A 16134-nucleotide genomic window follows, 5' to 3' on the forward strand; every position below is an offset into this window, starting at 1 on the left:
CCAGAGGCCCCCTCCAACCTCAACCAGTCTGAGATTCTGTGAAATAAGGCTTAAAACAACCCAAAGGAAGGAAGGAACCCAAACTTCACACAGTGCACAATTATATTGTGCAACTCACTGCCACAGACTGTCCAGGATGCCAACAGTTTGAATCAGCTGAAAAAGGAATCAGAAAACATCATGGAAGAAAAGTCTATGAAGAGCTCTCAAACCTAATGATGCAGCCAGAGGCCACATCCGAAAGAGGACACCAGGAGCTCTTAAACTTTGGTATAATCCATCGTGGTCCTTCTTGTCTTTCCTTAGGTCCACAGTGACTAACCAGAAGAAAAAAACCAAACCAAACCCACACTTCCTCTTCCTTTCCTTTCTCCATCTGTGTCTCCTCTCTCACGGCTTTTGGCTGCTGGATTTCAGCAGATTTGAATCAGGCAGTGACTGTTGTGTTCGTTTTGTTCTGTAAATGATTAAAACAGAACATTTCACACTTGCTCTGTGGCCCAGCAGAGGAAGGCTGCATTGTCTCCTTGGCAAGTCCTGAGGCGGAATTTCTGGCCATGGAGAAAGTGAGGTCAGGGAGAGAGAAACTCTCCCAGCAGGGGAACTTGTGCAGACTGCTTTGCTGCCTGTCTCCCGTGCTCCCTGCCTTCTATCCCCTCATCCCTCCCCTCTTTTCCACCTCCTTCCCACTCTGCTGGCAATCTACTAGCTGCTTGCTGCTTTAAGATGATTGAGCTGAATATCAGAAAAAAAGAAGACTGATTGAAAGACGCAAGGTGAAAGCCTTTGGTAGACTAATGAGAATGTGATGAAATGGAAAATAAAGTGGGAGTGGGGGGTATGAACCCCACCCTGCCAAAATCAAGATGAAAATGCTTGTGTAGGAGATGCAGTATCTCAGTGGAACCCCCTAGGACCTGGTGCCTCGCATTTCCTGACAGCCAGCCAGAGGTGGGATTAGCTGGCTGTGCTATTTATACGTGCGCCCTGGGTATGGTCAGCATGCTGGAGGAGGCTCCCCAGCACAGCCGCTTGCAGGAAACACTGCTTTTGTGATACCGTCTGCCTGGGGAATAAGTACGCCTAGGAATGAAATCCCATTGGATAAACAAAAAGGGAAGGAAAGAAAAAGCCCTGGTCCCTGCCCTGTTTGTTCCCACTGCTTCGTAGCCATCCAGCTGTTTCTTTTTCTTTGTTGCCCTGACCTCATCCCGTACTGGAATGAATCCAGAGAGCCAGTGCTCTGCTTAGCTGTCTTCTGCCAGAAACCGAACAGGTCAAGTTATTAGAGAAAAATTAAAGCTCTTTGGCAGAACTGGAAAAACAGATGTGTGGAGACATTTCTGCTGCCTCCAAATACAGTGCTGCTTGTTAACTGTGTATCAGAGGGGACCTGATAAACATGCACAGATGTCATTGTAAAAATCTTAACAGTGGCTGTAACAGTGGCTATTAATTTAGCAGGATGCGTTTCTTCAGAGATCCCTGAACCACTGGGCTCACTGGCTGCCTGGTAGCAAGATTAAAGACCTTCTGCAGATGTGGTTCAGAAAGCGCTGCTCCAGCGCTTGCAAGAGGATTTGCCTCTGCTCAGTAGCTAGAAATGCTTCAGGATGCTGAGGATGAGTAGAAGAGTCTCTGTGGGGCAGGTGAAACCTGTGACTATCAAGAAGAAATAGGATTGTCTCTGCCTGAGATAATGGTAAGGGCATCTCTCATGTCTAGGGCTTTGTGGCCTTTATTTACTGAATTTACCTGGATGAAGATTTTTACACAGGGTATTCTGATTTCTTGATTCAGATCTTGCTGTGGTCCTAACATTGCACGGTGGTGGTGTTAACAAGGCTGTAACTCTCCGGCTGCCCATTGGCTGTCGTTAAAAGCAGCAGCGACAGCAAGAAGTGAAACTGCGTGCAGGCATTTGGGGTTGCCGCAGTGTCAGGCGGAGCGGGACAATTATTTGTTTGCTTGCAGCATTAGGAATCTGTGGGATTACACGCATGGGTGGGTGCAAATGTAACAAGTGTCAATACCCGGGTGCGCCTGTGGTTTGGGATAGCCACATCCCTTCTGCAGGGCCTTGGTGGTCCAGCCCTGGGTCTGGCGGTAGCAACTGCTCAGAGCTCCCCAGCCATCAGGGATTCGGGATGGTGCGGGGATGCTGAGCCATTCTGGGGGCTGCCAGTGGCCGAGCCAGCCAGACACCTGGAAATGCTTCTTCTGTCCTATGCAGCTCACAGAAATGCTTGGGAAATCCATATAGAGGTGTTTCTTTTCCATGGCAGGGTATAATAACATGTGCTTCCAGCCTGTCAATGATGTGTAGCGCATCCGTAGTTACCAGGGAGAAGAGGGAGGGAGGCAGTGAAGCGAGATGGCATTGTCAGCTCCACTCTGCTGGCCTGACAGCTAGAGTTGTGGTGGCACTTGGCTGTGGCTGAGCAGGTTAGGACCAAAAGGGCTGGAAGGATGAACATCTTTCTTTCTCCAAATTCACTGGAGGAACAACATTAAATAAATGAATAAATAAATAATAATTTTTAAAAAAAAATCAAAAAAGTGGAGCTATTCCCAAATTGAGGGAACAATGTATTTCAAAATATAAATAAATACATATAAATATAATGGAGCTGCAAAGGGAAGAAGCTTGAGTGACAGTTGCCTTGCCCTTCTGGGCAGACACAGCTCCCCAGTGGTTATCAGACGTATCAAACCACAGAGGCATTAGAGAACTCCCTCTCCAACCTGCCATCCTTTGTGGCCACTTAGCTTACCAAATTAAAGCAGAGTTGAACAGGAAAAAGATTTTGAAGATCATGTAGAAAGACACACCAGAAAATGTGGGGGAAAGAGAAATGACGCTTTTACCTCGCCAGGGAAAAAGGGCTCTTTTCCTTGGAAACGTTACAGCATGGTTCACAAGGTCCTTGCAATGTTACTGAAAGACAGGACAGCAAATAATCCTTTTTCTTGATGTATTTGTTCCTCTAGCACTGAAATCATCACTGATCATCATGCAGCAGTAAGGGTTTTTACATTTACAAGGGGAGCATAGACTGTGGGGCCAGAATGAGAAATAACACAAGCCCCTGGACAGGCTGGACCTGCTTGGCCAAGGGCAATACAGCTAGATCACACCCTGTCCCCCACGACACAGACTGCGAAGCAGAATAACCAAAATAATGTGTCCTGTTTTGCCCAACCAAATGCTAAAGTTGGAGCATGACAAACAGTAGCGCTTGAATTGCCATTTTGATCTGGGCTCAGCCAGTTGTACTCTCATCCAACTTCATCCACCATTGTTGAACAGGCACCTAACAAGCCGAGGGCAAAATTTCACCTTCATTTACAACCGAGCAAGTTCACGGTTCACCTGTGCCTATAAGCAAAGCCAACATTTATCTTTGGGAGAGGTAGAAGAGGGCAGCTATAAAATCTGAAAAAAAGTGGCCGGTTCCTCCAGGGGAATGAGGTGTCTAACTCTATTTATAGTCAAGTTTTCCCATGACTGCAGAGCATTTAGGCCTTCAAAAGCCTGAATTCGGGCTTAACTTGCGCTGAGACACTCAGGACATCTATCTGCAGGAGACAAGGGAACTGAATATCCCTCTCTTGTCCAAACCTGGTACCTTAAGCACTAGCCTGTGGGTTTTCCTCTGAGGTCAAGGAAGCGATAGTTCCCCTCACCCTCCCCTCAAACAACGGCGTATTTGCAGTTCTCTGCTCTTCTGCTCGAACGTAACCCCAGCCTGTATTAGGTGACCTCAGGGAGACACCAAATCCATGCTTCACCTTCAAAGCTTCAGGGAGACACCCACAGGGACAGCACCTGGCTGGCACCTCACCTTGCACGCCGACACGGAGGCGGTGCTTGGCTCACATGGGAAGCATAGTTCTGGGGTAACTGCTGCCATGGGAGATGTGCAGCTGTGGGAACTGAGGAACCTGATTTCTCCACCGGTAATTTTTTCCCTCTTTGCCCGTTTCCCATAGCATAGTTTCCCTGTGTCTTGCACCTAAGCAAAATCCAAAAAACCTCTGAGCAAAGCTGGGTTTTGCAATTTGAAAAAGCGACGCTTTACACTGCTGTGATTCAGCAGCACCTGGAGCTGCCGGGAGTCCCTGCTGCATCCATCCAGCCCTGCGGTGATGGCACTGGGCCAGTTCCCATCTTGCTGTGCCCCTTGACAAGGGCTGTGGTGGCACAGGGAGTGTTCTTTCTCAGCCTGTTGCTGCATTTTACCTGCTTTTTTATCCCTTTGGCACGGTATTTAAGAGGCAGCAGGCACCATCGGTCCCTTTGGGGGTTGGAAATCTTGTCTGTGTGTTTAGAGCTGGGATAAATGAATACGAATCGAATGGCTAATCCTGGCGTCACTGGGACTGAGGGAGGTTGGAGCAATGAGATGGGAAAACCCAAGCAGTGTGCTGGCAGCACCAGTCAACCGAAAAGAGGTCTGTCCTGCAGGGCAGTGCTGGGAAAAGGGTGCAGAGGGACTGTCCAACACAGCCCATGCCCACAGGGCTGCAAGGGTGGGGACAAAGTGCAGTGCAGACACCCGAGGAGCTCTCTCACCGTTTGCCCTGTGCCAGGCCCTCGGCGGCAGGGCTGAGGAGACGAAGCCGTTGCTCACTCCAGCCCTAATGAAGACGCACCCTGGGGAGCTGCCGGGCCAAACTGCAAAGAAATCCCGAGCTGACAAATGGCGCGTTTGCTGTTACCACAGCACTCGCGTTTGGGGTCGGCTGTAAATCCCTTGACCTCGAGGGGTACGTGCACCTGCTGCTCACCTGAGAATGTGTGATGGAGCGGGTGGGCAGCGGGGGAAAGGGTCTGCGTTTGGGAGTGGGCAACTGCGTTTAAGCACGGGGAGCTGCCCCAGCTCCACACTGGCTCGACCCGGCCAAGTCACTCCCCAAGCAGCCCCCCACTGCCCCCGGTGCAGGGAGGCAGCTGCAGCCCTGGGAGGCGGGGGTGTGCCCGGTGTTCGTGCACGGGTTTGGGACGCGGGGTGACCCCTGTCAGCTGTCCTGCGCGGCGTGGGGTGGGATTCGGGGAGCCTGTGCTGGTATCTAGGGGGGGATTTAGGTCCCAAGCGCTCCCAGGCGTGAGGCGGGGGGGCCGTGTCGCCACACGGGTTCAGCCCCGGGGGCATCCAGGTGGCTCCGTTCGGGGCTGCGAGGCTCCAGCAAAGCCCGTGGCCGGCCCTGGCGAGGGGTCCGGCCCCCCGTGACCGCGGCCGGCCCCGTAGACCTGACGGCAGGCACCGGCTGCCGGGCCAGCCCCCCCCGCGCCCGGGCGGCGCTCGCCCCCTCCCCCGGGAGGTGCAGGCCCCGCCCCGCCCCGATCCCGCCCCCCGCCCCCGCCCCGCCCCGGCCCGCGGCGGCCGGCGGTGCGCGCCTGGGGGCGGCGGGGAGCGGCGCGGATGGCCAAGGTGCTGCCGGGGGCGGCGGGGCGCGGAGCCGGAGGTAACGGCGGCGGGGCGGGGGGGCGGGGGTCTGCGCGCCCGTCCGTCCCTGCGCGCGGTGTGCGCCTGTGTGTCAGCGCACAAGTGCGTGTCTGTGCGCGCCCGTGTGCGTGGGAGCGCCTGTGCCTTTGTCCACGTGTGCGCCGGGGAGCGCACCGGCGTGCGGAGCGCCGCGGGGGGGGCGCCGCTGCGGGCTGCCCCTTCCCGCACACACCCGTGCGTGCCGCGGGCGCTGCGGGGGGGGGCCGGGCCGGGCCCGGCCGGGCGGCGATCGCCGCTGCCCGGGGCCGCGACCCGCCGCTTCCGCGGGACCTGCCCGCTGCTCCCCGGGCTGCGTGGGGAGCCCCGCGGCGTGGGAGCGGGGCGAGCTTCCCCGTGCCCCGGCCCGCCGCCCCGCCCGGCCGCGCAGCCCAGCCGCCCGCCGCCGGCCGCTCCATGTTTCCCTGAGCCCGCCCCGCGTTACTCCTGCGGACTGGCTCCGCTGCGGGCCGGCGGGGCAGCCGGCTGGGGCAGCCCGGGGCTGGCCCGGCGGGGGTGCCGGCCCGGCGGGGGTGCCGGCCGTTTGTTTGGGAGGGGGCACCGGCTCCCGCGGGGCAGGGCGAGGCGAGCGGCCGGCCCCGCGGGGGGAGCGTTTCCAGCTGAACCCGCCGCGGCCGCTTGTGTTTCCGCAGTAGCGATCGCGGCGTCCCGGCGTGTCCCGCCGCGCCGGGCTGTCACCGCTCGGCCCGGCCCGGTGGAGCGGCAGCCCCGGGGGGGTCCGGCAGGCGCAGCCCCGGGGGGCGACCCCCCAGCCCGCCTCTCCGCCGGGGACCGGGCGAGCGCGGTCGCGTCCCGCTGCGGGCGGGGGGCCCGCCCCGGGGAGCGGTTTCTCACGTTGCCGTGGTAGGGGGATGGCGAGGGGGAACTTCTATATTTCACCTTCCCAACCCTGCAGGGAGAACAAAGATAAACTCCTCTTTTTAAAACCAAAGAAAAGAAAACAAAAAAACAAACACAAACCCCAGCATTGAAAGAAGAGAAGAAAAAAGAAAAAAACCCACGTGAATTTAACCCAAATCCTCCAGCCAGTTTTGGTGATTCGTAGTTTTAAATACAGGAAGGTCGCCGCTTGGTCTTTTTCCTCTTTCGATGGAAAGAGTTTTGTGGGTTTTTTCCCTTTTTTTTTTTCCCTTTCCTGGTGCTGTGCGGGCGCCCCGGGAGCGGGGAGCAGCTGCCCGCCCAGCCGGCTGCGGGCCCTTAGCGGGCACCCGCTGCGCTCAGCGTTTGTCTTTTTTTTTTTTTTTTTTTTTTTTTTTTTTTTTCCCCCTCCTATAAAAATAAGCCTAAAAAGCTTTCTGAGAGAGGGGTAGCCGTGAAGATGAGTCCCCTGATTTTTCCTGTGTGTCGCTAACTGGCAGTGCTGTTCTAGCTCACAGGTGAGCATGGAGATATATATGTATTTCAGATATATGTATATATTTACATATATAGAGATATATATAAAATAAGTGTAGGTATATGGTTATCTATTTTTAATATGTCTGTATATGTATGTGCATGGCACTTAGGGATGTGGTTTGGCAGTGTTAGCTTAACAGTTGGACTCGATGATCTTAAGGGTCTTTTCCAACCTGGATGATTCTATGATTCTGTGGTTATGACTGCATATATATTCTATATATAAAAGTATAAAATATGCTACATAAGTTTTTGTATTTTTATCTGTGTGTATATATAAAACATGTATTTTTTTATATGTGTGTAGTCAACGCTAATGGGCAGAAAAGCTCTTTAAAGGGTCCTGTAAATACCTCTTGAAACGATGCCGGAGTGGTGAGGGCAGGGAATATCGGGTGGGTAAGAGCTCATCATAAAACCCTCTCCAGGGCTGTGCTGGGTGCGTGCTGTGGCCCTGCATGGAGGGGCCACATCCTGCCCAACCTTCCTCATCCCCAGCCCCGACTGGAGCAGTGGTGTGAGGGGATGAATTTTGGGGCGCTGGTTTAGGTTGTTAAATAGGGAAGGATGTGCCCCTCCAGCACTGCTTTTGACTGGGCCCCTCAGTTTCCCCAGACTGTGTGGGGCTGGCAGGAGACCCCCGTCACCTGCATGTCTGTCCTCTTCCTCCTCCGTCCTGATGCCTATCACTTCCCTTTGCTGTCTGCCAGCATTTGGCACAGAGAGCTTTGCTTTTCCTTTTATTTTGGAAAGCACTTGGCTGCTGGAGGAGGGCGGCTTTGACCCAAACAAGCACGTGCTGCCTCTCTGAAGCCCCGATGCCTGCAGGATCAGTGGCTGCTCTCACTTACTTTTCATTTCCATGCACGTGTGACATTGTGGACAAGCACAGAGACAATTCCCAGTGTCCTGGCCCCACACAGCAATCTGGACCAAAGCCTCTGCACATCAGCGTACTGGATGGAGGAATTGATGCATGGATGCAGCACCGGTGCTCCTCTGCAAGGGAATGGTGGCACAGAGCTAAAGGCATTGCGTTTCTCCAGTGAAGAGAGACTGAAGGGGGTTTGTAGAGATCGCAGCAGCAGCCCCAGGAGGGATGTACGTGGAGCTGTTTGGGGGGTCAGGCTCAGCTGGACTGTTGGGATGCATGTAGATTTTTCAGGACAATGTGGAGATAGACGTTACTGCTGATCTTTGTAGCTTTCTTTTGGGAAACAAAAGGCTGATGGTCCCCCGTGCCATGTTTTCTAACACCGATAGGCATATAACTCACTTTAAAGGCCAGATCTGGTATAAATGTTATTCAATACTAAGGTGAGAGTACGTGCCTTGAACAGCCTCCTTGTCCTGGAAACCATTAGGAGGGTGGCTGCGTACTCAGGTTTTCACACAGAGACTATCTGCTAATGTAATAGTCCCTGTGGAAACTGTAGTGCTCGGGAATATTTTGTGGATTTGGGAAAAATCCCAGGAGGATTTTTGGTTTCATACAGCAATTGCTTTTTGGCAGCTTTGGGATAGATGTAATCTGGTTCCCATTTGCATCCTGAATTTTTAAATGGAACAGCCTGCCTTCGGCTCAAGGCAGAAGTAGAAATAGATGGAAGTAGGTAGAAAATAATAGTAATAACAACAACATCACTTCTAGAAAAAAACAAAACTGTTAGGGCAACTTTTGTATTGAAATGTTGCATTTATAAGCGTATCTGTTCTTTTTTGGTCCTTTCAGTGACTTTTCCAGTAGATGGGATGTTGCTGTGCATGTAAATCTGGAGTAAATCTGTAGAAGCTGGTGAAATCACTCTAGATCTGGACCAGCACATGAGAGCAGTTTTACCTCACAGTGATGTGTGTCCTACGTGTGACAGCAGATCCTGCAGTGTTTGGTGGCCTTGCCCATGGCTATGTGTGGCTGTCCCTTTCCCCACAAGCGTCTGTACTGTGTCTTGAAGTCATAGCGGGTCATTCTTGTGCGAGCCAGGCGATGACAGCCAGCATACATCGAGGCAATGCCTTTCGAGGAGCGGAGTGATCTGTAGGGGGGTGCCACATCTCAGGAAAACATGTCGTGGGATTAAATAATTGAGCAGTACTTGGGATTATCTGTTCTGACCATATGGTTTAGCACAGATACAAATGTGCTTTAGACAATAGTGACTTAGGTGACCATGGCTCAGTGTGGAAAATAATGACATTATTTTAATGTAATGAATGATTCCATGAATTAAAATGCTTTTAGTGAAATCAAGTCTCCATTTAAGACTTAAACCAACTGAAGTAATTAAAATACTGTTATTCCTCTGCCCTCCCTCCCCAACGTGTGTGTTATGAGCACGTATTTCAGTGAAGTCCCTTCTGGGCTGAGGGATGCCACATGGGTCCCCTGAGGCGCCTGCAGGGCAGGAGGCACCCAGGTCCCCCCCCCTAGGGAGGTGGTCTGGGCTCCTGCATCCCGCAGAGGCGCGGAGGTACTTCTTGGCAGGATTCCCCCTCGGGATGGCTACCCGGGGTGGGCAGGGGGTCCCTGCCAGGGACATGTCTCGTCCCCAGGGATGTGTCCCCCTGCCTGAGATGTGCATCGGTTTTGGGCCGTGTTCGAGGTGACAGTTCCACGCTATTGGCCGTTACTGTGATTTTCCCTGTTCTAACTCTGAGCTCAGCCATCTGGGAACAGGGACTAAAAGCAATTATCTTGTTAGCACTTCTGTGTATAATACCTGTATTAAATTTCTGTATTTTAAAAGTGGCTGAATATAGATGGTGTGTAATGATTTAATAATGGAAGGCTCATAATTTTAATATATATTCTGGTGGGAAGAAGCTTTAATTTCTTTTTGCTTTAGACATGACAATAATAATGCAAAGGCTCTGCTCGGTGTAGGGTTACCACAGCAGGTTTTCACATGGATCAAATGAAGAGCTGTGGATCCTTAGCCTGTGGTTTGTTGCCTGTGTTAAAAAAAAATGGAAAAGCTCTAGAAATCTGAAGATCTATATGATAGAGTTCAATGCCTGCATTTTCAGTTAGAGAGTACTGTACAGTCTTTGTACTATTTTTGTTCTGTCCTTATCCCAGGCTCCTTTGTACGCTGCAAGTTTGTGGGAATGACTCAGGGAGAAAGCTATTTAACCTAAAGGACACCACTGGCAAAAAAAATAGATGCATAAAGAGCGATGTCAGTGGCTGCGACCAGGCACTAAGAAGAATATTTTTGTGTATCTGAGGAAGAGGATCCTGAAACCTCCTCCAAATGGGACAAAAAAAAATAATTGTCTTCTTCAGATGCTGTTTGTTCAGTTTGAGAATTTTACAATATGGTTGCTTGCAGTAATGAGGAACTAGCTGAATGATCCACAGTCCTAGGTCCTGTTTCACTTCTGGTTAATTAATGGAAGGGCTTAAATATCCAAGTGACAGGGATCATGCCAGTGCTTTTCTGTAATGTGATCGTTTTTAAAAGCAGTAAGTACAGCAAAGTTAATCATAGCTTAAACTCCTGCTTTGCGAGTGTCTTCTCTGTATGTTGTAGCTGATCGATTTATGATAATATTTTTATTTCCTCCAATGGAAAAAAATTTTCATGATGAACTTTTATCTTGGATATTTTTTATGGCTTGGAAAGCAGAATTTATGGCGTAGTGAAAATGTCTGCAGACTGTTTGCTGTGCTGACAAGTGGCACGGCTGTAGCAGAAGCGTTGCCTCACAAGCTCCATGTCAGCCTTTGTATTTCACTTTTATGGAATGTCTTCCCTTACTTTCAGCTCTGGATAATGCTCACTCTTTTATCGCAGAGCAGCAATGCTGACACGAGTCATCATTGTGCCACTGGCACTTTGATCACAGTAGAAATTTCAATTTTTGATTCAATTCTTTGAACAAATTTAGGCTGGCTGCATATTGTAGACTCAAATGTTATAGCTGCAGAGGCAAATGTATAGCTCATAATATAGAGAGGCCTTGAAAATGCACATATTTGTGGAAGGCCTAGCGCAGCCACCTAAGGAGCATGCATCCTTCCTCTGTCGGGTTAGTGCCCAGGTAACTGCTCGGCGGCTGGAGGTGTGATGAAAATACTCTGCTTGCAACCTGCCTCTACTCCGGGGGTGAGCCTGGGATGGGGGGGAAACCCCCAGTGGATTATCCTATGTTGTAAAACACGTAACCGTCTGAGATGAAAGAACATCGTTTGCCCCCACAGGCCCGCGCACCTGATTTGCATCGGGAAGGTGGGGAGGCGCGGGCATCGGGGGGGGGGGATCTCCCAGGCAGACAGATGTGGCTCCGCTCTTCCCTGTATCCATCTGATCTCGTGCCAGGCTCAGGAGCTGCTTTCAAGGCGCCTTTGCTGTGCTTCGCTTGGAGCTTTTTTGCTTGTCTGCTTTGGTTTTTTTTGCTGAGGGGAAGTACGTATGAAAATAAGTGCATGAGGCTGAAGTTTCACAGGAAGTGTTCGTCCTTGTAGGCAGTTAAATTTGGATGTGGTAGCACGATTCCTTGGGAGAGGTGGGGTTTGGTTGCCTCCATTGCCTTTTCCCATTAGTCTTGCTAGTGCTTTCTTTGACGATGCACTTTTTGGAGAATGAAATCACAGTACCGAGGATGGGAGACTCCAGGAGCTCTTCTCGAGCAAGGGAACAGCACAACATGGATTCTGAAGTTTTCTTCAAGATTTCTTCCCCCAGAGCAGGCAACTGTGGAGGAGGGGGCTCAGTCTGGTGAATCCTGCCAGGCACAGGGGTGAAGCTTCTCCTGGCTCAGATGTGGTAGATCTCCGACTTTCATGTGGGCTACGAGAGGTGCTGCTCGCTCACATCTGGTCTGCATTATGTGGGTTGGATTTCTGTCCTGCAAGATGTTGCTCTGCTCCCGTGAAAATAATATTAGCGATGCTTGTTTAGTCCTCATGGGGCTCAGGAGCCTTGGCAGCAGATGCAAGGCTCCCAAGCAGAATTGCAGGGTGTGAGGGTGAGTCGGCCACTACAGAAGTGACGTAGAGAACTTGTGCATCAGCTGGGGAGCTGATAATGTGAAACCATCACTGATGTCTGCCTGAGCTCCTGCACTTTGTCAGAGCTGGGCCTGCAAAGGAGTCCCAGCACCACTGGAGGAGAGCTGCCGGAGGTACCAAGAGCATCCTTTGTGATGCTGTTGGAAGTGCTGTCTCCACTTTTTGTACCTAAACCAAGAAGCAGAACATGTGAGTTATGTTTTTATGAGCCAAAGGAAACTCAGGTCTTTCTCCCAGCCTTGGGAGAGCCGCATGGCTGGGGTATGGCAACGCCTCTTCAAAACTAAGCTGATGCTTACAAGAGAACGTAAGGTTTGCGGGCTGGGACACACATGCAGGGGCATCCAGCCTCAGTGGAGGGTCTCTGTGACCCATTGGAGGTACTAATGGGTCTGCCCTAGGGAATTCATGGCGCAGCCTTCGGGCAGCCTCTGGGACCCTGGAGTGCTTTAACCGTCCTTTTGTTACTTCCCTTCAATAATTATTTTCCTTTCTTGTTGACCTGAGATTTTTATGCAGCGACAGGGCAGAGAAAATATTTTAAATGTGGAATAAGGTATTTATACTCCTTTCCGGCTTGGCTATGAGACAGAAGGACAGATGTGGGCTTGGAAATGGTGTCATTTTTTTTTTTTTTGTCATTTTTGGACCTCCCTTACAAACCGCAGCGGAGTTTATAGGAAAGTGTAAAGCTGCCTTACCTACTTTTTAATTTCAGATGATTGCTTTGGATGGTATTTGAAACGCCTCAATCTCTTTCAAACCTCTCAGTCGGTAGGGTACAAATTGAAAGAAGAATTTTTGGATGATAACTCTGTGGTTTTGTTTGGCTGGGTGGCTTTTGGGTGGCAGAGGAACTGCACATGACAGCAGCCTGGGCTGTGCTGCAGGCAGCCTCAGAGTGGTACCTGGGTGGGCAGCGGGGTGCAATGTAGAAACTCATCACCTGGGCGCTGGCTTGAGACGTTGCCTCTAAATGCACAATGGGCATTTTTTTGGTGTTTTGCTGAATGCAGAGTAGTGGTACAGTTTGGCTGTAAGAAAACCATCTTCAACTGTTTTTGTGAGGAGGAAATTTGTTTCTTGGGGATGCTGTTATTGCTCTAAAAACATGGTTTTCCTGTACTGTTGCAGCAGTGAGTTTCCTATGAGGTTTTGCTTTAGATCCTTTTCAAAACCAGACTGAAACCACATCAGAAACAGGAAATATTTAAGCATTGCTCCTCTGTCTCTGGTCCTTGCTGACTGTCTGGTGTTAATCTTAGCAAATGATTCATTGAAATAGTTCTGAATCTTCACGTGAGTTACACTGCTATGTAATAAACCTCCAGGATAATACATCTGCTTCTGTACTGTGTAATGCTTGTTTATCTTAAAAAAAAAAAACAAGAAACCAACAACAAACCAAACAAAACTAATTGGTGTCAGGCAATCACTTAGACGTGGGAGAGTTGGTAGAGATGTAGAGGACTGAACTGGGCCAGAAATGTGACCATGTCCTATGGGATTGGCTGTAAGAGACACTGGATATATGACGATTGAAGATGTGATGTCTATGGACTGGACTGTATCCTGGCATGCTGGGCTCAAGTGAGCTGGACTGGCTTTGGGAGGGGGAGAGGAAAGGGCATAGCACAGCTGGCAGCTGCCTGCAGGCACTTCCTGAGGTGATGGGGTTGGCTCTTCTTGGCAGTGGCAGTGACAAAACACGGGGCAGCAGCCGTGTTTTGGAGCTTAGGTTGTTTGGGCTAGATGTGGATAGAAAGCCTTTCCCCAGGGACACGTCCTTGGTGGGGTGGTGGTCTTTGTCCTAGGTTGCCCTCAACTGACTGCTTACCTGTGGCCCCTGGACATGGCTGCTCTGGTGCCAGGATTCAGTTATAGGGATGAAAATTGTTATTTTGGTGAGCATTGTGGAAGAATGGGAAAGTTTGGGAAAGGAGCAAACTCCTGAGCGTTGGATAGGCACCTTGCACCCCAGCAGAGCTGGGTGGAGCAAAGCCTTTCCCTGCGGAGAGAGGAGCTGGGATTTGGGAGGCTCCTGTGACAGCAAGGGAGGGAAGAAAAAAGGCTCTTGCCTTGCTCCAAATGGCTCATGAGTCTTCACTAAGCATTCAAGTGGTGCATTACTGCCCATGATCTGGATTGTGGCTGTGCGCCAAGCACTGATCTTTCGGCAATCATTATCTGTTTTACACATAAACTGGCTTTCTGTGCCAGCTGCAGCTGACATTTTATTAAAACCTACTGTGAATGAACATAAAATATTTTTACATATTTTTTTAGCATCATAAACCATCATTACATCATTTTACGATGATAAAACATCTACATGTGTACAACAAAGTGCAGTGGTTTCTGTCTGGGTTGGAGCTACTTGGTTTTGACTCTTAATATAAACAGAGTTCAGAAATCGAACAGTTTGGCAGATGCCAGCGTTTACCAGTCCTTATTTTAGTAGAATATTGCTTTGCCACAGCCACCAAAGACAAGTGGTTAGGTGAGAATTTCAGCTCTTATTACAGAAAAAATAAGTCTTTAGTTTCCATTTTGCGTCTTGGAAAATTGAAAACATGAGCCAAGCATGCTTACAGACTCAAAATGTAGAAAGCAAGTGTACAATTTTACTTCTTTCTTTTAAATTCTGTTTGGTGAGCAGTAAGGCCAAGCCAGTAGTTGTTGGCTGTTCAAGTTGCCTATAATGCTTGAAGCTGCTTGTCTTTCTTGGGCATGTGGATTTTCTTTGTGTCACCTTAATTCACCTTTTTATTCATAAAACAAGCCTGGGCTCAAAACTTCCTTGCTTTGCACAGAATTCCTGATTCCAAGGCAGGACTGTGTGTGTGTAAGAGCAGTAAAGGGTGTGTTTAATGCTAATCTGTACCAGAATAGGATAATAATGTTGGAAATTAGGGTTCTTGAGATTTTTTTGGGGTCTGTATCGGCATCAGCGCAAATTCCAGACTAGTCTACCATGCTCATTTTCACAAACATATTCAGCTTAGATCTACTCAACTGAGCAATCTTTCCTTCTTACTCTCTAAATATAGATAACTGCCATACGCATTCATGCACAATATGAATGGTAAAGTGATGAATTCATTAACATTTTGTAGAAATGTCTATTTCCTCTGGGCGCAGAAGAAAATAGTATCTTCATGCCTGTAGGGAAGACGGGCTGGATCCTGCCCCCTGCTACCACCCTGCTGCTCTGCTCCATGCAGGGGCTTGATGTTAGTGATGACCTGTAAGGAGGAGAGCAAAGCAGTTTCCTTGTGTAAGATATGCCAGTGAGCCCACAGTTAGCCGAGCACAAACCAGGCAGTCAAGATTAATAAATCCAGGTCATCCATGGCTGATGTTTTTCCCCGCAGAGCAGGGGGCTGCAGGTCCCTATGCTCATGGGCTTCCTGCCCCACTGGGGTGGGCAGATGCCCCGCTGGGATGGATGGGCACACCACTGGTGCCACTTTGAGCCCTCCACCTCCTGTTCAGGCGAGCCCCTTGGCAGTGGCCGGTGCTGGAGGTTGATGGCCATTCCCTTAGTCTAAAACCTATGGCAGTGGAGAGTGATTCTGCTGTGTCCCTGCTGCACCAGGGTATTCAGGTCCAGGAGATGCTCAACTCCAAGGTTTGGACCTCAGAGAGCCTTCTTTTCACAAAAATTAGGTAGTGCTCAGAAAAATAAGTAGGAATCAGAAAATCATAGAATCATAGAACAGCCCAGGTTGGAAGGGACCTCAAAAGATTGCCTGGTCTCACCTTTTGTGGGAAGGGGAGCCTACACGAGATTATCTAGCACCTTGTCTCGTCGCATCTGGAAGACCTCCAGTGATGAATACCCTACCATGCTCCCGGGGAGGTTGTTCCAGTAAATTATTGTTTTCACTGTAAAAATACTATTTCTTATATCAAGATAAAACCTCTCTTAGTGCAACTTGTACCCATTGCCACTTGTCGTCTTCATGTAGCTCTTTGTGAAGAGAGAGCACCTCTGTCCTCTTTACGGCCACCCTTTAAGTACTGGAACACTGTGATGAGGTCGCCCCCCCAACCTTCTCTTCTCCAGGGAGAAAAGAGCTAACTCCATCAGCCTTCCCTCATAGGGCAGGTTCTACAGCCCTTTGATCATCGTTGTGACCCTCATTTGCACCCTGTCCAGTCTGTCGGCATCTTTCCTCAGTTGTGGAGTCATGCCGATGTCACTCCTGTTTT

The 16134-nt window shown here is 50.0% G+C and overlaps 1 protein-coding gene across 1 annotated transcript in view; it reads left to right on the forward strand.

Annotated features, from left to right (window-relative positions):
* Positions 1–5357: 5357 nt before the first annotated feature.
* Positions 5358–16134, forward strand: part of AMOTL1 (angiomotin like 1) — a 61189-nt gene continuing 50412 nt past the window's right edge. The window contains exon 1 of the mRNA XM_056328924.1: positions 5358–5469. Within this exon, the coding sequence (XP_056184899.1) occupies positions 5427–5469 (43 nt within the window). The 5' untranslated portion in view covers positions 5358–5426. The remainder of the gene's footprint in view (positions 5470–16134) is intronic.

This window comes from Falco biarmicus, chromosome 2 (assembly GCF_023638135.1).
Source record: "Falco biarmicus isolate bFalBia1 chromosome 2, bFalBia1.pri, whole genome shotgun sequence".
NCBI classification, from domain to species: Eukaryota; Metazoa; Chordata; class Aves; order Falconiformes; family Falconidae; genus Falco; species Falco biarmicus.